The 25,267-nt window shown below is 32.5% G+C and overlaps 2 protein-coding genes across 2 annotated transcripts; one reads left to right on the forward strand and one right to left on the reverse strand.

Annotated features, from left to right (window-relative positions):
• Positions 1-10,574: 10,574 nt before the first annotated feature.
• Positions 10,575-20,996, reverse strand: LOC107915186 (65-kDa microtubule-associated protein 5). Its single transcript, XM_016844346.2, is given in 13 exon segments — positions 10,575-11,038; positions 11,445-11,519; positions 11,601-11,674; positions 13,687-13,774; positions 15,328-15,479; positions 15,797-15,956; positions 16,055-16,210; positions 18,458-18,673; positions 18,764-18,804; positions 18,807-18,885; positions 18,887-19,006; positions 20,293-20,499; positions 20,621-20,996. Coding segments are annotated over 13 exon segments (1,692 nt in total). The 5' UTR covers positions 20,696-20,996; the 3' UTR covers positions 10,575-10,789.
• Positions 20,997-21,738: 742 nt separating this feature from the next.
• LOC107915187 (cysteine proteinase inhibitor 12) lies at positions 21,739-24,058 on the forward strand. The gene is made up of 3 exons (XM_041077997.1): positions 21,739-22,354; positions 22,836-22,981; positions 23,717-24,058. Exons 1-3 carry the CDS (start codon positions 21,913-21,915, stop codon positions 23,852-23,854), a joined length of 726 nt encoding a protein of 241 aa, XP_040933931.1. The 5' UTR covers positions 21,739-21,912; the 3' UTR covers positions 23,855-24,058.
• The last annotated feature ends 1,209 nt before the right edge of the window (positions 24,059-25,267 follow it).

Genomic DNA, 25,267 nt, shown 5'->3' on the forward strand with positions numbered 1-25,267 from the left:
GCTCTGAGCTTACATCCGAGTGGATCCTAGAGTTGGGATGTTCTTGTAACAGCCCAATTTCAGTGAAATCGGAATAGTGGTTTTGAGACCACAAATCCGAATTCAAAAAATGAAATTATTTAAATTTCATAAAATGATAGGTATTATGATAGGAATATTGCATGAAAATTTTTATCGAAAAATTTTATCAATTATGTGTCTAATTGCAAAAAGGACTAAATTGAATAAAATGTCAAAGTTGAATTCTAGTAGTTATAAAGATTAAATAGCTATAGAATTAAAAGTGAGAAGTCCTTATATGGAAATTAGACCATTGATGAAAAACATGTAGATATTTTAATGAGTCATCCATGGAAAAATTGAAAAAGGTTAAAGACTAAATTGGAAGTTGAATTAAATAATATGTGATAAATGATTAAATAGAATTAGAACTTATTTTATATCATCTTCTTCTCCATAAAATACATGGAAACCCTAGGAGAGAGAAAAGAAACTTTTCAAGCATAAATTGGCAAGTTTTATGTCTCGTTTTTAATAATTTTTATATTTTTGAGATCGGGAAAGCTTAATTTCTTTATTTGGGTGATTAAATTGAAAGAAAACTAAAGTTTAGAAAATTAACCATGGATGAATATTTTGTAAATTGAAATTTTTTGATAGAAAATGAAAGAGTATTGATAGATAAACCACTTTTACAAAGCAATTTTTAGTGAAAGCATGTGTAAGGACTAAATTGCAAAGTAGTGAAATTCTTGGAAAAATTCTGAAATTTATGAAATACATGTGCTGTAAAGTTATATTAGAATTTTGAATAAGCTTGGAATAAGGAGTAAATTGCATGAATTTCAATTTCCGAGCCCAGGGACGAAATTAGAATTAATTAAAAGTTTAGGGGCAAAATAGTACTTTTGCCTAAAATGTGAAATGGGCTTGATTGAATGTAAAAATCATAGAATTGATGATTAAATTTATTTATATAGATCCGAAAGTGTTGAACAAAGAAAAATATCGAGGGAAAGAAAAAGTTTCGGATTAGTAGATACGATCAATTGTCAAGGTAAGTTCGTATAACTAAGTTAAGCATGTAAATGTGTTGAATTGATTGTTAAACTATGTGCATCATGTCTTGTATTCAGTAAGTAAATATAATGAACAATTATTGATTTGTGACTTATATAAATGATGAAATGGTGCATGAATCTATTTGAATATTGATTTCCGATTGGACAGGTGATTACCTTGAATATGAGATCTTGCATATGTTGCAATAAAGGTTGTCCCTAAAGGATAATATTTTGATCTCATTATGAAAAGAAAATGTATCCCGAAAGGGTAATACTTGGAAAGGACTTATGTACCCAAATAGTACAACTTGTAAAGGCTATGTACACTTTGTGTGTACACTTGGAAAGGTTAGGTATACTTTGTGTGTACCACTTGGAAAGGAATGTGCACCTCAAGTGTACAACTGGAAAAGGAAAGGTCTATCGGAAATTTAATAATTCAGCGATAACGACATACACAGTGATATAAAGAGAAATGGCATGATGAGCTCATCTATGCATTTTAGTATTTTTGGAAACTAATCAATTGGTTGAATGAGTGTGTATAGGCCTTATTTGCTAATTGACTAAATTAAAGGATATATTACTTAATATGTGAATTACTTGATGAACATGAATGGTAAGTGTATTTTGGTTATATGAACTTACTAAGTAATAATGCTTACTAGGTTTATTTTTTCCTGTTTTATAGTGATCAATACTCATGAAGGTTGGATTTGGGATCAGAGTTATCATCACACTATCAAACCCTTGAATTTGGTATAAACATTAAACTTATTTTGATATAATGACATGTATAGACTAATGTAGACAAGTAATACTTAAAAATGTTGGTTTGTAATCTAGCCATTGGAATGGCTAGTATTTTATGTTTAAATGATTATATCGTATGGTATTGTGTCATGAGTTGTTTTTGGGTTAATCAAGATAAGTAAAACCATCCATGAACATAAATTGTCAAATTTTAGGTAAGAATAAGTTTAGAAGCACGATTGAAAATAGGAACATATTAATTTGAATATTGGATATTGGTTGAAATGGATGGTATAGACTTGTAAGTTTTCATGCAGGAAAATGGTTAAGTTTGGGTGGGAAATAGGGCTAGGAAATGACCTTATTTCGTCCATACAGGTAAAAAACATGAGCGTGTGTCTAGGCCGTGTATGACACACGAAAAGCCCACGGGCGTGTGAAATGACCGTGTGTCTCTTGCATCCTTAAATACGAAGTCAGGATAATTCATGGGAAAAAGACACGACCGTGTCTTGGTCGTGTGAAGGACACGGGTTTCAAGCATGGTCGTGTGTCAAAATCATGTGAAAATGGCTTAAAAATGGTGAAAAATCAGTTTACCACATGGCCTAGCCACATGGGCATGTGCCCAGGCCGTGTACCCTTTTAATGCTTAAGAAATTGCAAGTCAGAATTCCACACATGCTGGCCACACGGCCATGTCCCAGCCCACACGGGCGTGTGCCCCTATCTTCAAAGTAAAATTTCCAAAATTTCCAGTTTAGTTCCAAACCATTTCCAAAGCATGTATTGGGCCCCGTAGGCCCATATTAGAGACTTTATGGTGAAATTTGAAAAGTTTTTATTTGGAATACAAATTCATAACTCGATTTTGTACAAATCTAGTGTATAAGTCTGGTAATGCCTCGTAATCCTATTCTGGTGACAGATACAGGTTAGGAGTGTTACAGTTCTTTCCACATGTGACCCAATGTGAATGGTTCTCCACATACAGTTCGATTAAAGGTCGAGTTGTGCGCATGGGAAACAATTATCCAGTAAGGTAATTGGTATTGGTACTGTTAAAATTAGGATGCACGATAGGACGATTAGGACACTCTCAAATGTTAGGTATGTACCTCATTTACGAAAGAATATCATCTCTTTGAGTATTTTATACTTCAAAAGATGCAGAATCAACATCAAGTCAAGCGGCATTAAGGTGTCTCGTGGGGTTGTCGTTTTGTTAAAAGGTAAAATGATCGGCAACCTTTATATTCTGTAAGGTTCTATAGTGACCGGTGAAATCAGACGTCACTTGTTCATTATGGAGTCAAAGTCAACTCGTTTGGAGCAGAGACAACTTGCTCATAGGAGGAAAAATGTATGATCGCTTCGTTAAAGAGAGGTTCTCTTTTGGATGCAGCTTTTGAAAAGTTCAAGTACTATGTTCGTGAAAATTAAACTCGGGTTAGTTTTGATTTGACAGTGCACAAGTCGAAGGCTAGAAGTCTTCCAGCTTTTAAGTACAGATTTGACTCAGTTAGTTCCCTATATAGTTCAAGATAGGCCCGTGGCAGGCTTTCGCAAAGATGGCATTGTGGAAATACGAGTCAAGATGGAGATTTGTTAAGTATGCCTCATATTTTACTTAAATAAGACATTATTTTCAAGTCAAGTTAAATAACATATATTTTCTTTCTAGAAGATTTAGTATTTATTAGTATAATATATTTAGCATTTATTAGCATAATTTAGTTGACCTACGAATTTAGCTTATAAATAGGTTGTAACACCCCTTACCCGAGTTCGATGCCGGAACAGGATACGAGGTGTTACCGGACTTAAACACATACAAACATACATTTCCTAGATATGAAATTTTGCTTTAAATTAAAACTTTTCACAATACCTTAATGTCTTTACTATGGGCCTACGGGGCCCTGAACAGACTTTGGAATTAATACAAGACTAATCTGTGCACTTTAGGAAACTTTGTAAAATTTCAAGCTGACAGGGGCACACGCCCGTGTGGAAGGGCAACACACCTGTGTGCCTATTTAACATGGCCATGTTGAAGGCCTGTGTGACTCACACGGCCTGAGCATATCGGGACACGCCCTGTCCCTAGCCCGTGCGAATTTATTTTTGATTCAAACTTACAGGGGTTTTCACACGGCTTGGCACACACCCGTGTCCATGACCCGTGTCGCCCACACGGCCATGACACGCCCGTGTCTCATCCCATGTGCAAAAATCTTGACTTTCTGCTTCTGACGTCAGCAACCCCTTAAGGGCACACGGCCATGGTACACGTCTGTGTACTAGGCCGTGTCCTCCACACGGTTGGGACACACGGACGTGTCTCCGCCCGTGTGGTTACTACTGGGCATTCTGTTTTGTCAACTTTTAGGTGCAGGAGACAGACGGTCTAACCATACGCCCATGGGGCAAGTCGTGTGTCACACACGGTCTAGATACACATCCATGTGGACAAAAATAAAGTTATTTACCAAGCCTTTTTGCCACCCTTACTTGTACTAACCTACACAGCATCAGCCAAAACCAATCCAAGCATAACACATATAACCAAAACAACTACAACCATGAGAAATTTATATCAAACGCATTTAATAATAATCAATACTAACCAACCTTAATGGCCTATACAAAATGAATATCACATCCATATAAGCCAACACTTGTGGCTAAACTAACATGACACTAAACAAAATAGCAAGTCCCTATACATGCCATACTTAAAACATTTAAACTAACTATACCAAAAGTTTCAGGTGATAGTGTGATCGATGCCTTCGACGTCCCTTAATCCCCGATACTAACTTGGGGACATTATAAGAAAATGGAAAGGAGAAGGAGTAAGCATAAAGCTTAGTGAGTTGCATATAAACAAGTAACAACATCAAGCATGCATATTATAAATCAACACACATTCTTGAGTGAACAAAGTTAAATATCACTACATGCTTATATATCACAAGTATAAGCCAAAGATTACAATATCATCCCAAAATCATTTCATAGCTAGAACTTACTCATGTCATTCTTACCATCAAGGCAACATAATTAGACTCATATCTCATGAGTTTCGAATAAGAACCTGTACCACTCACACCATGATTATATCATTCCATATCATTATCATAAACTTTAAAATAACCTGTGAAACCATTTGGAATACTAAAGGATATCTGATAAGCTTTACACAAGAGGGTGAATTACCGATGCCATGTTCCAAATATAATCTTTCGCTGGCTCACATGTCGAGGCTAAAGCCATGTCCCAGACATGGTCTTACACTGGCTTTCATAATGTAGCCGATGCCATGTCTCAGACATGGTCTTACACTATCGCACATATCAATACCGATGCCATGTCCCAGACATGGTTTTACACTGGCTCTCATTACATTACCGATGCCATGTTCCAAGCATGGTCTTACACTGGCTTTCATTACATTGCTGATACCATGTTCCAAACATGGTCTTACACTGGCTCTTATATCATGGCCGATGCCATGTTTCAAACATGATCTTGCATTGACTCTCATATCGTGGCCGATGCCATGTCCCAGACATGGTCTTACACTAGCACACATATCACCCGAAGGTCATGGCATGGATATCCAATCTATTCCTAGGTTCAACCGAAAATTTACCACATTAATTTCATCATGCATTATTCATAATCATATTCAACCATATTATGCAAAATCGATTATTCAACACATAATAGCGATAAATTTGCCTTACTTACGTACAACTTAACTCGGTACACAAAAAGTGGGCGACTAGTTGGATTTAGTCTACTTGCTTGGCCTTTCCCCGATCTAGGTCCGGATTTCGTATTTTTTTATCTAAAATGATAAAAATTCACTAATTTAATCATCATATTAATCAACGCATTTCATAATTCATATTTTGGCAAAATAACTATTTTACCCCTAGACTTTCACAAAATTACTATTTTACCCCTAGGCTCGTAAATCGATTTTTATCAAATTTTCTCACTAACCAAGCCTAGATGAATTATTTTTATATTAGAAGCAGCCCACAATTCCCATTATATCACACATTTACCACATAATTTATAACTTATGCAAAATGGTCCTTCGTTAGGATTTCCATGAAAAGTACTTCACAAAAGTTGTTTGTTCAACAACCAAGATTCATTTTCTTCCATAAAAATTCAGCAAAAAACATGAATAATCTCATGGAAAAACCCTAAACTTTCAACCATTTCGCAAAATAGTCCCCTCATTAGCTAGATTATGCTACAAGGGTCCCAAAAGAAAAAAAAATTATCAAGAAAAGTCATCAAGATCACTTACTTATGAGAGAACTTAATGGCTGAAAATTTCAAGCTTTCAAGACCCCTTTTTTGCTCTAAAATTTTGGTGGAGAAGAGATGAAGAGAAAAATATGATAGTTTTTCCTTATTTTATTTTATTCTAGTTAAATTGGTCACCAAATTTCACCTAATTTTGACTTTTTTGATTTTCTTTGTCCCTATGGCCGGCCATGCCATTAATAGCTCTTTAAATACCCTTAATTTTAGTTCTCTAGCTATTTGACACATTTAGCTAATGAAATAAAACTTTTGTCCCTTATGCGATTTAGTTCTTTTTCGCAATTGAGCATTCAATCACTAAAATTATTTCACCAAAAATTTTCATGCACTTATATAAACATGCTATAACACATAAAATAATATTAAAAATAATTTCTCTGACCTCAGGTTAGTGGTTCTAAAACCACTATTCCGACTAGGCCCAAAATCGGGCTATTACATAGGCTCTTTACAACCTTAGAAAATACACCTATTAAAGATTAGAACTCATAATACTTTTGGAGAATTTTGTGTTTATGTTTTAAGGGTTCTTTGTTTTCAGGTTTTGGGGTTTAGTTTTATCTTCATCTTTTATACCATTCGTTCTTTTGCCATTATAGTAAAATTATCTTTGCTTGTGGTTTTTTATCCTCTTTGGAGGAGTTTTTTCACGTTAAATTTATGTGTTCAATTTCTTAATTTCTTCCGCTATTTTTACTTGTTCGTTGCTTAATCAAGTTGATCCCCATCAGTTTTTGTGGCTCAACTAAAACCTTCTCAATTTAAAATTGGTGATATGAAAGAGATTAAACAAAGAGACTTCTACAGGATAAGTGTTTACAAAAATTAAGCTCTCAATGAAATAAAATGTGAGTGATAAACTCTTAGAGAATATTTACAAGATAAATAAAAGAATAAGGGTTTGAATAATTTTCTCTTGATCTTGATGCTTAGATATCTTGAAAGTGTATTTATAACAATTAACAAGTTTTTGAATGTTTATGACCATTAGGGATGAATTCTAGCTGTTGAAAGTATTAATTTTAGGCTTAAAAATTTTCACTGCAACGTATGTCTTGAGACTTTGCAAGATGTCTTGAGATAAGGTTAAAAAATAGTCATACACAGCCGTTGACAGGTCATGTCTCGAGATATAAATAGTGTGCCTTGATATAATTTGCCAATTGCCTCTAGACATACTGCACAATGTCTCAAGACAAGAAGCTCTCTGAACTAGATTTTTGCTCCGAAATTTTCATGTCTCGAGACTTGCAACCAAAGTCTCTTAAAAAACATTTTAAACACGTTAGAACAATCTGATATTAACCCAAAAACATTTAGATAAATTAAAACACATTTTAAATTTTTTTTGAGTATTTTGCAAAACACTTTAGTATTTAGGATATATAATACATATAAAATTTATTTTAAATGTTGTTATATCAAAAGCTTGGAACATCAAAACTAAACAAATTTTATACAATTCTATATAATTTTTTTGATTTTTTTGTAAGGACCCGATTCTCATTAGTGTTAGAAAAGTCAATTCAGACCGAAAATTTTAAGTTGAGTTATATGAGAAGATTATGAGTTAAATACAAGATTTAAAAATGGATTAGCTAGTAATTAAATTTATTAAATCATTAAATAAATAGTATAATGATTAAATTGCATAAATGTGAAGAATTGATTAAGTTTTGTGTGAGTCATTATTAAGGAATTAAACCATGGCCTTAAGATAATTTAGCCATTCACAAAATAATGATAGTGGATGCTGTGGATCACATCCATTAAATCCCACTTGGTTAATCATGAATAAATATTAACCATTGATTAATCAATGTTGAAAGTGGAAGAGAGAAAAACCATTAACATTGGTTTTTCCTCCATTTTATCTTATTTCATCGTTCAAGTTAGGAAGAAAAGAAAATTTTGTTTAGCTTCTTTGCCATTGCCGAACCAAAAATCCATAGGTAAGAAATGTTTTCCTTTCAAAATTTTGATGGATTTTCATTATATGATAATAGATATTAGTGACCCATTAATTAAATTAATGAATTAGTAAATTTAGATATAATTTTTCCACGAATAGTAAGCTTGAGAAAGTTGGGCTTAAAGGTTTATATTCATAAAAGTTAGTATGATTTAAAATTATAGAGGAATAAGTTAATATTGTAGTAAAAGTCTTAAATTAAGCTTGAGTTAATCTTAAATTGCGTACTTAATTTTTATGACATTAGGGATCAAATTGAATGGATTGAAAGCTCTTAGAAAATTATATCATGAATTGAAAGTTTGAGGTCCCTGTACTATATTTATTAAGTTAAATTTAGATTTAATCTGATAAATAGTAAGTTACGAGTGTTTTGAATATCAAGAAAGGACTAAAGTGAATTAAATGCATACATGTTTGATTTTGTTAGCTTTGTGTTGAATTGTATAATTGACAATGTTTCCGTAATGTATTATCGAACATAGCTAAAGATGACACTGAAATGTCGAAAAGCAAAGGGAAAGCTAAAACCGTTCACAAATATTTATCCTGGTTTGTGCTATCATAACCTCAACTTACAATTGGATAGGCAATTAATATAATCAAATAATATTACTGTCAATGACAATCTGTGGTACGCATTAATTTGATCAATTGAGATGATTGGGTTATGTATACCTATATGCGTTGTGGTTATATGGTTGCATCATGTTAATGATATGTTATTTTGAATTGTTATGCTCAATAACTGTTAATAAAGAATAATGTCCTAGTAACGGTATCAAATAGAGTTACGAGTATAATTGACATGTTATAAGATTAAATACATAGAGATATTTCGGTTTATACCTATGAGCACTGGGCGCGTATTACTTCAAACATTTCGACAAGTGACGGGCACACATTACTTCAATTTTTATTGATAACCATTGGGTGCATTTTACTTCAGACATACCAATGAGCACTGGGTGCATTACAAGTGTGTTGCTAGATTAATTCGTGTATTCGTTCTTGAATCCGAGTCAATTAATAAAGGTTGAAAAGAGTAGATAAAATAAACTAATATAATTGATAATTAAGTATGTTTAAGCAGTGTAAATGAATTTGAATTATGAAACATGAAACGAGACGCTAATATCCTAGGGATGCACCACCGATAATTCTAATATCCGGTAAAGTAAATGAATAGCTTGAGGGTGTTTAGATAAAATAAATAAGATGATGTAACACGTGTTTAAGGTTGTTATTATAAGTTTAGTATTTTGGGTCTACTTCATCTTATGCTTTTCAATTTAACGTAAGTACGTATTGGTTTCAAATTATGTTATATTATTCAGCGAACAACTATGTTTGTTTTCGTGTATAGATCTCTAATGAGAACCATAGTAATCCAACCTGAAACCTTAGCTCAGAAAATCAATTAGCTCTCTATTGTGTATGACGTATACCTAGGTCGGTTGGTTTTGTTATTTAAGTTGATATTTTGATATGGATGGTGACTTGTCCTATAAAGTTTATTACGCATGCTTATACAAGTTTGAATTTACTAATTGATAAATACATATGTTTGGTTTCATTTATTGATTTATTCGTTATGCTATTGTTCACTTTGCTTTGGCAATGTAATTTTCTGGGTCTGTTTTTTTTTTTAATGAAATGTGAGTTTAATGGTTTGGTGGTCTCTTGTAAAAGTTCATGTTTGTTTAGCAAAATTTTATCCATTGAAAGTCTGCAAAGAAGTTCTTTTTTCAAATATGTTTAGTAAGAAAGGAAGAAGCAGGACTGACCCCGCCAGATGCTGCTCAACAGCTTTTGCTTTTAGTTTCATCTGTTCTATCTGCTTCTTATTTAGCAAAACTAACTACAAAAGAACCGGCAAAACAATCCATCGATTTACCCAAATTCTATTGCTCAAATTGGTTTCAAACCCAAATTCCATCTAAAACTCATAGTAGGAACCCTGAAATCATATTCGAACACAAATGAAGAAAACCCCACAAAAGAGAAACCCAATTTTTATTATTTCTAGTTTTATATTATATATATTTAAAATATTTATGCAGTTTTATATATTTATTCGAATTTTTAAAAATTATTACTAAATTTATATAATATGTAAAATTAAGGACTAAAATTATTATTATACCAATTTTTATGCTACCACCTCACCCTCCCCTTCAATAGTTAAGGGCATTTAACAAAAAAGGACGATATAAAAAAAGAAGAAGAAGAAGCAAAACAAAACAAATCCACTTAGTTGAGTGACCAATTTAGAAAAATTCATAGTTAAATGACCAAAATAAACAGCCCATAGTTGGGTGACCTATGGTGTAGTTTACCCATAAAAGTATAAAACTTAATCAAATTTTGCTATAGTTTTGATCCTTCTAAAATATCATATCTATATGTACACAACTAGTACAAAAAAAAGGATATATATAACACATGCACAGATTATCATATATCTATATAAAAGCGTCTTTCATGTCATACAATAAAGAAAAAAAAACCCATCCCTAATCTCAAGTAAAAAATGTAAGAAAATGACTGGGAGAAAGAGTTCCAACTTCTGTTGTGAATCATTTACGATGGGTGTCCTAAAACCAGGGTTAAGGCAAAGGCAAAGGCAAAGGCAAAGGCAAAGGCAGTCCTAATTGCCCCGAGACATGGGATCATCCTTAGGGAGGGCAACGAAATTTAATGGTATTACATTGTTAACCCTACCAGTTTCTCTACGTTCCTTTAAGTTTGAAACACCATGCTTACCTGATGGAGTAGAAACACGGCGAGAGGTTGGTGTTCCAACCGTGGCATTGGTCTGAGCCAACGGCTTTTTTGGTCTTGAGCCAAAGAGTGCCTCTTGTTCTGCTGCAAATTGTTCTTGCAGCCGTTTTTGCTCCTGAAAGATAGAGCAAAATCAATCAAATGAACAAAGATCAGCAGATACCTTCATGATATACAATGACACATTGTGAGAATTGGAATAAAGGCTAGTTCATGCCACAGCCATATCCCCATAGCAAGTTGAATAACATTTGATCACATGACAAGCTATGTATTGCTATCAGGACTCGAGGATGAATGTCGCATCCAAATATGTGTCTCTTTATTCAGACACAAGAACTCAAAAAGGACCAGCGATGTTAATTAGGATTGAGTTGCAATGATGTAGATGAGATGAGGTAGCTTTTCATTCATGCTTTACAAATCAATACGTAATTGTTTTTGTTGGGGAAAGGGGCAGGGGATAGGTTTAACATTGAGAAGTTATCATCCTGATTAAATAGTAAAGTTCACAATCATACCCGAGATCTACGCTTTTCATCCTCTCTTGCCTGACGTAACATGGTATACTCCTCCAACATATCTAAGAGTGAAGCCTGCAATAATAAACCAGTTTTGAGATAAACAATCAAAACCAACTAAAATTTTAAACAAAACACAAATCATAAGCCACTTACCTTGTCATACAGAAAAGGGATTCCTTTCTCAAGCTCCCAAGCTTTTACTTTTGCAGTCAAATGTTCAACAATAGCTATCCAACAAAAAGAAGATTAAGTATTATTATATGACGGACATTAAGCACTAAAAATTATGAATACAATCACCAATGCAAAGCTATCTTTTGGTAAAGTTTCATAAACTTTTAAACAATAGTCAAAATTTTCAATATGATTCTCTTTAGGTCATAGACAGTCCGTGAAATTATCATGTTGTCAATGCAGTTCAAGATAAAGCACCTATGCACACAGTTATAAACATCATAAATGTGTCGTGGACCTATAGATAGGAACAGACATTGGCAACTTTGGTTCTTTTAAAGCTTCACTATTAGCAATTAAAACCAAATATACGCAGGAAGTAAAAGCCAATATGCACAGCGGCAGTCAATAAATGTCTGCATCATATGCCCCCAGGCCTCCAGTTTCTTATCCAGAGATGCAATCACTAGAGTTGATAAGTATCACCATTATTTCATACTTGGCAATAATTCAGTTATTATTTGTGGATCCCTCTCAGAAATTGGTTTGACTCAAAAAAAAAAAAAAACCCTCAAATTAGACTCTCTGGTGTTGAGTCGAGTTTGAGCTATTGAGCAAGTCAAATTCGAGTACCTTAATGCTTGATTAGAGTATCACACGAGTTTGGTTGAGGTCTTTTACCTTTTAACTATACTGGAAAATCTCATTTCAAACTGGAGCTTAAGCTCAGAAATAAATAATAAAATTTGAAGTTGAGCATGAAAATTGAGGGCATTAAGTAAAAGAGCCTAATCGAACAAACTCAAGTAGTTAAAATTTTTATCTTGAATTGAGATCTAATTTTAGAAGTGAAACTTGATTAAACTCAAATCAAGTTTCGAAGCTTTGAATTTCAAGTCAAGCTCAGATCAGCTCAATTAATCACCTGACCTTAGCATAACATTCCAACTAGGAGCACCAGTTAACTCTAGAAAATTCTGGTCTTTAGAATTAGGAAGAGAGTTCTTAAAAGACTGAAAAATTACTTTGGAATTTACTGGTCACAAGGAAAATCTGGTGAGGTTGAAAGCAAACATTGTGTAGAAATATTTGCCAGACTTTCCTTCCTCATACCACTTTATAGGTTCCCCCCAGCTTGTATACAAGATGTGTTCAACACATTTACATAGGGATGGGATATGAAACTCCAAAGACCCTCAAAATACGTGAAAAATGCTTAGAAAAATTAAACATGCCAATGTAAGACACATACTTGTATGCGATACACACCTGAGTCAGAATAATACAGCATAAACTTCAAGTAAAAAAATAATAATGCAGTCCTTTAAGAAGCTTTGAGGATGCAGGGGAAAAAATTTAAAGCTACAGATTTTAATCAATGCTGGAATGTATCATAAAAGAAGTCACAGAACAAATTACAGCAAGAAAATTATTTAAACCACATCAACAGGACAAGCATAACTAGGGGTGAGCGAAAACACTGTCCAAATCGGAAACCGACCTGAACCGAGATATTTGGACAGTCTAGAATGCAAGTTCAAAAACCACAGTTACACAAAACCAAACCAAATTCTATTTTTATTAATATACTATTAATTTTAATTTTTTATGATATAAAAATAAAGATTTTATATTTAAAATAGTGAAAATATTTTAAAATTTATTGTTTATTGGAAATATTTATGAAAAAGACCTTGAAATTTTGTCAAATAATATTCAAAAGCGATAAAACAAAGCTCATTTTATAAAAATAAGTCTAAAATATAAAAAAAAAAGTTAATATGGAAAAACCGAGAACCGAACCGAATTATGATGGATGGTTCAAAAAATCTAAAAAACCCGACAGAACCAAACAGATATCACCCAGTTGCCTACTCATTGAAAAGTAATATAAATGAATCAAATGCATGATAATGGTAACATATATACAAAGAAACAGCCAGCATATAAGCAAATCAATTAAATCTTGCATTGCAATAAAGCATGTTTTCTATTTAACAAAGGAGATTAAGTTAATATGTACAGAAACCTACGTCAAGATGTAAGATTACTACTAGAAGCTTACATGGCAATTTGCTGACTAGAATGCGAGCTTTCTCTGCACGTTTCAGATTTTTGTGCACTCCTCTTCCTGCACTATACCGGTTCTCATCCTGTATGAAAGAAAAATAATAAAAATAAAATTGCATATAAGAAAAATGAAATTATCGCTCCAAAGTCCAAAATAGACATTAATAATTTCCACCACACAGATAGCAAACTACCAAAGCATTTCACTGGTTAAAGCAATTTCAAAGAGGAAAACTGATTCAGTACTATCTCTAGGATAATTTATTTAAATTATATACTCCGTTGACTCTGTGAAAATTTGATTGTCTAATATAGTATAAAGTAGCTAGTTATTAATATTAGAAGAAATGACAAAACAAAATTATTATTAATTTTTCTTCAAAAAACAATAAATATGAATTTGAATTAGAAAAAATTTTAAGAAATGTAAGGCCAGCCAAATGTTGCCAAGAGCACAAGGTATTCTAGGCACTAGAACCCTTTATATTACTCAAAAGGCAAGGTGTGGAAAAAGCAATTGCCGCAGACGAGGCAATATATATAAATTTGTGTTTTTATGTGTGACCATGTACATATAAATTAGCTTAAGATATGATAGCAAACACTAACAACTGGTCCCTTTTATCTAAAAATCATGCAAAATTTTTTTAATCTTTCATTGGCCAACACACATGATTTCCTAATGGTCCTTGTTATTGAATACACATGCACTTGATCAGATTCATTTACACCTCAGCCAGAGATCTATATGCTTTTGTTGTCTAATGTTCAGGTGCAATGCATAGTCCGGTCTAGGCCCATGCCTTGGCAATGCTGGGCTACCTGTTCTAGAACATGACAGCAGTCCTGTCTGCAAAAGAAAATATGAAACTGCTACCCATTCTAGAACATGACAGCAGTCATGTTTGCAAAAGAAAATATGAAACTAAGGCATGCATATTTAAAAATCATTGTTGTCATGAGGACAAAGGTGCAATCTAGGCACTAGATCCCACATATTGCCAAGGTTAAATACACAGAAATACTTACCGAAGTGGAGCAGTTCAATACAAAATTCTATTCTTCTTTCATTGGTCAATATACATGGTTTCCTTATGATTCCATGTCCATATGTTAAATGCTCAGATATTGAGAAGTGGAGGGTTTGATCTATCTCCTTTCTTACTAGTAAAGTTATAGTTAATGATTTTTAAAAAGAAAGAAACTAAAGAGATTTTATGCAAGTTTTTTGCACTCATAGCCTCACAAAAAAGTGCGCTTGATCAAATGCATCTCATCCAAAAGGGTCTAAACTCTACAGATGCTTTTGTTGTCTAATGCAAGGAAGTTAATTCTGTACAGGTACCACCCGTACCAGCAGGAACATCCCGTTCTAGTAGTAAATGGGAACAACAAAAATACCGATAAATCCGAAACAGTAAATTGAAATACATTGGTACCAATATGTACCAAAACAAAAATGGTACGTCCACAAGTATAATACCAACTACCTTGGTCTAATGCACCTAGGCACACACCGAAGAACACTGTTAAAAGCATCTTTGATGCGGGCAAAGTAAGGATCTCAAAATAAAAATTCTTTTGAAAACTTAATGCTGCAGAAAACATTCTAATAGTTTCTCAAAAAAAGATTTACCTTTTCATAGTCATCAAGCCATTTTTCCTCCTCAGATGCATGTTTCCATTTATCTACCTTGTCCAAAATATCCTTCCGGCTTAAAGCTTCCTGTTTGGCTTTTGCAATCTGATCATCCATGCTTGAAAGTAGATTGGACAGATCAACATTATCTGCAAATGCATGTTGGCGAATACTAATCACATAACATATCAACAAAATATTTTCACATGAACAATTCAACCCATTATTGCAAAAAGAAAAAGAAATTTACAAAAGGAAATGAATTTTTCAAAAGAAGATGAACATAGCACCAAAGATGCCAAAAAGAAAACTCAGATAGTTATTACATAAGATAAACTGTGGGACTCTAGAAATTAAATCAATATACGAAATGAAGATTGCCTGCTTATTGAAATGAAAACAAAAAATACATTAAATAGTTTCAAGAAGATATGGATAATTTAGAAAAAAGTTCAGTTGGTAGAACCAGATTCTATGAGGTTGATAAGAATCTGCCGTGCTGCATCACTGTTTACGTCAACATGAACTCCTCTATAGATCTCCTCAAGTTCATTTTGCCTCTTCAATACCAACTCTTTCATTTTACTAGCCTTCAGCACATTCAAACTTTGAACTTGAAGCTCAACCTGGACGTAACAATGAATGCTCAACATTAAGAGGAAAGTACAATAATCTTGGAACATTGACAATTCTATTTTTTTTTTTTTTAAAAAAGGGGGGCAACCTGCTCAATGATATCTAGACCAAGGGATCCTTGTCTCAGAACCTCATCAACTGACGAAGAAATTAAGGAAGTAACATGCTCAAATCTCTTTCGCTCATCAGGTGGTGTGTCAAGGAGATCCCATAGTTCTATCAAAGTGCTCCCAAGACATTGAAGCTACACATAAAACAAAATGAAATTAAGAATAAAGATTTAAAGAAGACCACATACCAACATATAAATGCAAGAATAGAAATAATCAATCCTCAGGCAAACTGAAAAAGAACTCGAAGTTGTTACCTTACAGAAAGAACCTCAGTTATCAGCATCTCTTAATTACAAGAAAAAAAATACAGATGAAAAAATATTATAAACAAGATAATAATCCCGGTAGAACAGAGTGTATCGACCATAAATACGTTTCCATACCCGTTATTTCCATGAAAATTACTTACCGAACAGAACAGCTAAAATGAAGACTGTTCTACCATATTTCCTCGATAATTCCATGTTATGACATGGAATAGTTTAAAAGTCTTTCATGTACTGGAAAAAAACAGTTGTCTTTCAGCAACCGACATAAAGATATTCAAGAAAAACAAGAGTCAATGCATTATAGAGCTAGTCTTGAAAGCTAACCACCTAAATTTGAAAACTAATTTTCAACTTTTAAGAACTTGCAAGGGAGACCTCTTGGCCAACGACTTAACTTTTAAAGTATGAAGCAACCAACTGTACAAAGTAATCTACAATTCTGCCATCTGTTCCAATTCTTAGGAGCTGTTCTTCTCCAAAGCTATACATGTTATAATCTAACAAACTAGGAACACCTAAACAAAGCAGTTTTTCTGTCCATATAACAGTTCCCTACTTAAGTTCCATAGCAGCTGAAAAACAGAGGGTGTTCCTTCTCAATAACTTTTGAACTTATTGAAGATCAAGGGAAAAGTAAAAACATCCTTGTTGAAAAGCTTTACACATTATCATCCTAAACCTAGGGACACCTAGACAAATCAGCTTTTATGATTGTATGGTGTATTCCTGGTGAACTTGCGCAACAGCTAAAAATGGAGGATGATCCTTCTCAATAACTATTGAACTTACAGAAGATTGAGATAAAACATCCTGGCTCTTCTAAAAAAAGCAATTCCATGAATAAAATTGATCACGACATGAAAGTTGCGAATACTTGAGCGGTTTAAGAACTAATCAAATTATTTAATTGAAATCAATTATAGTACAGCAATCCATGCAGGCGTCAACAAAGCAAATATGATACTGGGAAAAGAAACATCCCAACTGAGACTCTCTTGGAATATTAAAATGCTATAAAACACTTTAGTTTTTCCCATCCTACAAATTCACTCTCAACAAAAGCACCAAAAGGAAGTACTTGGTCAGTAAGAAATTCATTTCCTCAAGCAGAATGGTTAACCAACTAACATATATACACTAGAGAAATTGTAAATTTCTTTTACACCAGTTTAGTTTAATTTCAATGATGTTTAATTACCCAGACCCAGTGCTTTTTAGGGCACAATAAGCACGCAAGGCACTAGAACCCTTATACTGCTTAAGGTCAAAAGGAAAGTATTCGCTTGAGTAAAATAAGGTGCAAAATGTATGTCCGTATATCTACAAAATTTGCTTAAGAAATAAAGGGTGATCCACTTTTCTCCACAAAAAAGGCAAATTTTTCCTCTTTTTCTTTCTCTTTTTTTTTTTTTTTCCAATATGCAGAGTTTGTCTATGGTCTCAAGTTTGTTGATGAACACTCAAATATTGAGAAATAAAGACTTTGATATTGTTCTCTTTTTTTTTTCTTTTTTTCTTTTTTTACTAGTAAAGGTGAAAATAAGACAAAATGCAAGAGAACTTTAAAGCAATCTTTTTTTGCATCTAACACCTCAAAAGGAAAGGCAATTGATCAAATGCACCTAGCTAGAAAATATCAAAGGTGCTTTTGTTGTCTGGCAGTGCATCTTAGTATGCACCTTGACAAAACTGCTCAGACCTTATTAAGTAAGCAACTCCTTGAGATTCTGACTTATAAATAAGATTTAGTGTGGAACAAAATTTTATGCAATACATGATAAGCAAAAGTTCCTTCCAAATACTGGACATGATTTTAGTTTTACCAAAGAGCAGAAAGCCAATTAATTTTTCATGATTCTAGTCCTTTATAACCATTTGCTCATTGCTACATACGATTGCAACATCTTTCCATCTCAAAACTCCAAAACATTCATCATAGCAGAAATATTGAAGTGAAGGAAAGAAAAATTATATTGATCATTAGGCAAGAGTAAGCAGCAATAGTTAGACATGCATATGCATAAGCATATAAATCTAGGGGCATCTACTTATGGAGACATGCAATGTGCCAATACATGAAAAATATTGATTAAATCCCCAAAATGTCACCTTTTGTAACCGTTTTTGCTTCTCTTGCTGCAGTGAATTGACCACACCTGTCAATTTAGCAAGAGTATCATTGCTGATGCTCCTTGATTGACCATTTGCAGAGTCAATCAAGCTCGAATGAATGCCACTAACTGTCTTCAAGAAATCAAAGGGCATCAGCACTGACAACTCATGAATCATACTAATGTGGCTGTCAACTTTCTGTAGCCTGATAATCTGCAGATTCAGTAAAAAGCATAAAAACCAGTGGAATAGGCAAGCCAAAGCACTATTAATACAGCTTAAAATCCAGACAGTAGTTATCACCTTCTCATTCTGAAGCTCCTGTAGATGAGACTTAAGCTCCCTAGTTTCTTGACAGTCAAATCACGCTCATCTACTTGTGGATCAGAAGACATCATAGACTGACCATGCACTATCTGCTGCACATATCTTTGCAATCTGTGATTGTGTTTCCGTAAATTCCTTCACTCTTTGCTTCTTCTTCGACCTCAACTCCTCCAAAACAGGTCTTATATAAGATATTTGATGCTTGAGAGTGCCCTTTCCCTTCTCAAATTGCAGAAATAAGCCACATCAACAGACAATATAAAGGGAAAAAACAGAAATTAAATAGCAGATATATCCTAAGGTAGTAGCTAATGTACACTTTCTCATAATGAATTTTAGACATATAAGGGCTGGTTATGCAGATTATATTGCACTAAGTGTTCACTATATCCTCAATAAACTCTTAAAAGCAAAGACCAGTTGTAGTTCCCATCCACGTCTTGCACAATTTTACACATAAAGGGCCATCTTTCAAATGATATAACAATTAGTCTCAGACATTTCCTTTTCTTCTTTCGAAGACAAATAACAAAAAAGCACTTCATATGTTGAGATTTAAGAATGTAGCAGAAATCCCAAACAGTCTTAAAGCAGATACTTGCTGCTTGAGCGCCATTTTACTACTCAAATTGCATAAACGAGACAAATCAAAAGATGGTATGCAGCATAAAAATTGTAAATCATTTAGAACTTAGATACTTCACAGTTCACAAGAATGTAAACTGTTGACTACAACATATTACAAACTATCGCACAAATGCTAATGGGCCAAAGCGACACATAACAAGGAATTCAATAGGGAAACATAAAGCAAATATATACCCTAAGATGTTAATGGACCATTTTTTTATCCTGGTGGCCATACAGTTTTTCATTTTTCACACAAACATGAAGCATTTTCTACTATAAGAAAAATACTAACAACAAACAAACACAATGGTTGCCGTTTTAGCTACTTTCTTTAACTATTTGCTTTTGCTTCTTAAAAGGCCGGTGAAAAGAAAAATTATAAACTAAATAAATAAAAACTAAAAAATGCATAACTAAAAGGTAACACTAATCATAGCATAACTCTATATATATGCAAGTAAACTTATGCCTTTTGTCTGAAAAAATTAGTATAATTTTATAAATTATTATTATTAACTTTTGATCCAAAGCAACAACACAACGTAACATTAGAAAATGCAAGCTTTAGTGCCTGAAATAAAGGGATTTAAGTTGCGGTAGGAGTCTCTCATAGACTCATTTGCATCACCTTTATGGCGGTTGTGGACATGAATGGTATTATGATCCATTGCGATAAATATCAACCTTGACGTTACATCACAAAATGAAGATCGCCAAAAACGCAAAATAAAATCTCTAACGTTAAATGCTCTGCCTTTTATTCAATATTACATTTTTTTGTTTCTTAAAACTATCTAAATTGGAGTGATTTGTGTAAACAACTAAAATTCCATAACAATAATAATGTTAGAAAGAGAAAAGAAAAATGAACAAACCCTTGAGAAGGAGAAGGAATGCTCGCCGAGGGAGGAGACGATTTTGGCGATTTCGGATTCAAATTGAGCCAAAGAGTTATGCAAATCGGCCTTGCACCTTCTTGTCATTTCAACTTTTCTTCTATAAATATTCAAGCATTCTTGCTCCAATTCCAAAAGCATCTTATCTCTTTCTCCATCACTTTCCCCTATTTCATCCCAAATTATCTAAGTATAAAAAAATAAAAAAAACTGTTAATTTGACTATCTTAGTAAAAAAATCCAAAAAGAGTACAAAAATTTCAAAAAATAAAAAAAGAAAAATTAAGTAAGAGATGAAGAACAAAACCTGTAATTCTTGAAGGAGAGAAGCGCAAGTGGTCTGGGAACGAGAAGGAGATAGAGACGGCGGCAACGTTGTCATTCTTTGGGGGGGAAACAAAACAAGAAGAATCAATGAAAAGCTAGAAACCCTAAGAAAATAACAAAAAAAAATGAATTTTGAGGAATTGAAATGCAAAGCAAAATGGAAGCGTTACGAATCGGAGTTTTGAATTTTTGTTTTTTTTTTATAAGGAAGGATTTATGGGGGGTTTTGTTTTTATTTTCACATTTCTGATTTGTTTATCTTTCTTTCTTTGAGAGAAAATTTCTGATTTGTTTTTTAAATGCAATGATTTGATTTTTGTTAGAAAAGATTTTATAGTGAGAGAGAAAAGAGTGAGAAAATGAAAAACAACAGAAAAGAGAAAAAAAAAATTTATTTCCTTTGGGACAGAGGAGCGGTACGAAATTTTGAGTTGTTTTGGCGCGAAAATCCACGCCCTTATTTTATTTTTTCCACTTCATTTTTATTTTTTCTGAATATTTGTCAAATATTTATATATAAAATGCTCTATATTTTTTAAAAAATAGTTTTTCTATATATATTATTTAAAAAATGCTATATATTTTTTAAAAAATAGTTTCTTTATATATAAATTATTTAATAAAAATATTTTTTATTTAATTTATTTTTTGTTTTAAAATCAATATTATATAAATACTTAAAAACAAGCTATTATAAAATACTAATTAATATTTTAGCATAATATAAATATCGTAAAATATAGCATTGAAAGATTAAAAACATAAATTGTATGGTGTATTTTTTTAATATAAGTTGTTTTTATATTTATTTTTTATACAATGCTTAAACTTATTCATAATCTTTTACAATGTTTAAATAAAAGGATAATAAACTTCAACTATTTGACACCAAATTATCATGTACTAACTATAATATAATATCAATCGAATTAAAACTCATTCTACAAAATTACATTAAATTTTTAAATATATTATTTTATTTATTTTTCATAAATGTCAAAAAATAATTATAATAATTATTATTATCATTATTATCATCATTGAGTTAATGTCCAAATTACGTTATTTATTCCAAAAAAAAAAATACGTTATCATTCTTTGTCTTTTTTATCATTGCTTAACTATTAAGCAAAAGTATTTTATTTCAACTGACACGTGCTACTCACGTGTCAAATTTTTGCGGCAAAAAGCCGAAAGGCCGAAGCTTCGATCCAAATTCACTATAAAAATTCCCCCAATTTGTTCCCCGGAAAAGTTCTCATTTCCACCCAAATGCAAAACCCCAGATTTCTGTTCTCCCTTTTGTTTTCTATATTGATCTCAATTCTGTTCTTCAACAATATAATCGCTGAATCAACCTTCGGCCCTGAAACAATGGCGACAACCACTACTTTGGGCGGAGTCCACCCTTCCCAAGGCTCCCAAAACAGCGTCGAGCTCGAAAACCTAGCACGCTTTGCCGTCGACGAGCACAACAAGAAAGAAAATGCAATGGTGGAGTTTGTGAGGGTTGTGAAAGCAAGCGAGCAAGTTGTGGCGGGGACACTTCACCATTTGACGGTGGAAGCTGTCGACGCCGGCAAAAAGAAGCTTTATGAAGCCAAAGTTTGGGTTAAACCTTGGATGAATTTTAAAGAATTGCAGGAGTTTAAACATGCTGGTGATGCTGATGGTTCCGCTTCTTTTACAGCTTGTGATCTTGGTGCCAAGAAAGGTTGTTGAACTTTTTCTCTTTTTGTTTGAATACTTTTTTTAGGAGATTACTGGGTTTTCTTTAAAATGATGATCCGTTGATTGCTGAAAGCGGATTAAAATAGTAGAGTTTGATTTTTCTTTCTTTCTTTTTGAGATGGGTTTTTTAAACAACGAATTTTAATTTTTGTGAGTGTATTAGAATATTTTTAATTAATTTTTTACTCTAAAAACTAGGTTTTTTATTGATGATATAGTGTGTAGATATGCTAGATATATTAACACTGATAGGAAATCAAATATAATTACTTTTGTATGAATTTTTTAGTGTTTAAACCCCAAAAAAATGAACAAAAATAAGAAAGCAATATCAAACATCGGCTAATTGCATAAGAGAGAAATTCTATATTAATATTGGTTTTGAAGTCCCAAGAAAATTGTTAATCTCTTACGTATAGTTTTATTTGAAACTTCATTGGGAATTTATATTAAATTATGTTCAGATGTCCATGGACCAATGCTGCAAGCGGTGGCCACAAATGATCCCGTAGTTCAGGATGCTGCGGATCATGCTGTGAAGACCATACAACAGAGATCCAATTCCCTTCTGCCTTACGAACTTAAAGAAATAGTTAATGCCAACGCTGAAGTAAGCACCAATCTGTTCCCATTTCCTCGAATCTTTGTCATGTTTTACCATAATTGGCATGTGATTTGGTTATTTTAACTGCATCCCATTTAGTGTGATGTTTGAGATTCTTATGGAAGTTAGAGCATAAGTTCTTTATATCCGGATACGAGTATGAGAATATGATCCTTCACCCCAAATACATGTGTATGATATTGGCATCCAATTATGAGTAACATAGAGCTGGTTGCTGCTCTTGTCAACGTGTTTATTCTTTCCTTTATGCATCTTTGTATGCATATAAGTCGTGTGTTTGATTGAAAATGAAAATGTGTTACAGGAGAATGTGTCATACAATGTTATATAACTATGTGTATGTGTTTATTCTGTATCCCTATCCAATCCATAACCGAACATGGGCTTGAAAATATGACCTTCCAAAGAACTTTCGAGTATATTGAACGTACTTGGGCATGATACATACTCAGATCCGATACTCATACCAAAGCCTGAGTACCATAGAAGAATGGTGTCATCGAAGTTCTGGTCACCTCACACTAGCTTCTGGTTCATTATATTTTGTACTGTGAAAACTCTAGATTCTACTTGAAAATCTTGCTCATCTTTCAATGTGTTAAAGATTTGATTCGTTGTCCAAGAACTAAAAATCAATCAACCTAGTTGACAATCAACATATGATTGAACAACTGCAAAATCAGTTTCATTCGGGTGCTAAGTGTTTGAGTATGCAAATAGGTATTGGAAGATTTTGCAAAACTGAACATGGTTCTTAAAGTGAAGAGAGGAGACAAGGAAGAGAAGTTCAAGGTGGAGGTACACCATAAGAACGAAGGGACTTACCATCTGAACCACATGGAGCAAGATCACTCTTGAAAGTTAATGGTATGGTAAAACTGTTAAAGAGTTTGAATCTTAATATGATGATATGACTATAAAAATAGTGTGAACCTTGTATCATGTGCTTATCTTTACTCCTGTTGTAGAACTTATGTTGTAAGAATGTTCGGGGAACATACACGAATAACATGTCTTTGTATTATGTGTTAACCTTTTGGAATACAGTGCAGACCTTTGGAATTTACAGTGCTATAGATTTATGTTTGACGGTGTGCGAATTCTTCTTGTTTTTTTTAATACCTGTTTATATATGCATATTTGGATTTGGACACGAGGATGTGATCTGATATCTTCCAAAAGGAACTCTAAATACATTGAAAAATGAATTCCTTTTACAAGGAGAGAGTCATATTAGTACAAGCCAGGGTAATATTTCATGTGTTGCCAACACTTGAATATGAGTAGGCCCGACAATTGGTGTTAGATTTGTGAATTTTATAAAATTGGTTGTAATTATTTGTTACTTAAATTATTTAGATTTATTTGGTACTTAAAATTTTAACCTTAAGCTTTTCTAAACTTTGTAACTTATACGTATTTGGTATTTAATTTCTTTTACTTAGTTTAAAATGTACTTTTAGTCCCTTTACTTAAAAACTTACAAACTTAGAAATTAATGTCTGAAATTGATCTTCAATCAAATTCATATGAATGGCTGTTAAATTGACAAAATTTAATATAAATTATCAGATTAGATTAAAATTTTAAAAATTTTAAATTAAAAACTTGAGTGAGTGATTTTTAAATTTAAAAACTTAAGAGGAGTGATTTTTAATATCTTAAAGTATTAAAATTATCAATGTTTAGATTAAACTTTTAAATTAAAAAAATGAAGAGTGATTTTTAATATCTTAAAAGTATTTTAACCTACTAAAAAATATTATAATATTAATATTTAAAAAATAATATGTTGCTTACATATAAAATTTTAATAAATGAAAAAATAGAAGTATTATTAAATTAAAATTAATATTTTTCAAAAAATAATATAAGCGGGTAAACTTATTGCGCGTGCTGTATTCAATTTATATTATAAATAAAAATTAGATTATCTTATTGCAAGTAAAATCTTCAGAGAGAAATAGTATTAATAATAAAAAGAAAAGAAAATAAGATTTTTGTCTTAGTAATTCTTTTATCAAATCTTATAATACTCATAGTAAACAACCATGAAGGAAATTCCTACCCTTTTCTTTTACTACTACTATGGATTAATTTAGTATTGTTTTAGTATTGTTGTTTAGAGAAAGTGCTTTAAAGAAAAAATATGATTTATTACTTTCAGATTTTTAACATTGTTGTAAAAAGCTGCAGCTGAAAATTAAGATGATCATAATTATTTGAGTATAATATTAGATTCATTTAGATAAAACATCAAAAATAATAATT

This window comes from Gossypium hirsutum, chromosome A10 (assembly GCF_007990345.1).
Source record: "Gossypium hirsutum isolate 1008001.06 chromosome A10, Gossypium_hirsutum_v2.1, whole genome shotgun sequence".
Lineage (NCBI taxonomy): Eukaryota > Viridiplantae > Streptophyta > Magnoliopsida > Malvales > Malvaceae > Gossypium > Gossypium hirsutum.

What these genes read in the sequence shown, in the direction of transcription:
- LOC107915187 (XM_041077997.1), top strand. Translation starts at nt 21,913, where the DNA reads ATGCAAAACCCCAGATTTCTGTTCTCCCTTTTGTTTTCTATATTGATC. An exon ending in TGATCTTGGTGCCAAGAAAG is followed by an intron (nt 22,355 to 22,835) that starts GTTGTTGAACTT and finishes AATTATGTTCAG; the next exon opens with ATGTCCATGGACCAATGCTG. An exon ending in TAGTTAATGCCAACGCTGAA is followed by an intron (nt 22,982 to 23,716) that starts GTAAGCACCAAT and finishes GTATGCAAATAG; the next exon opens with GTATTGGAAGATTTTGCAAA.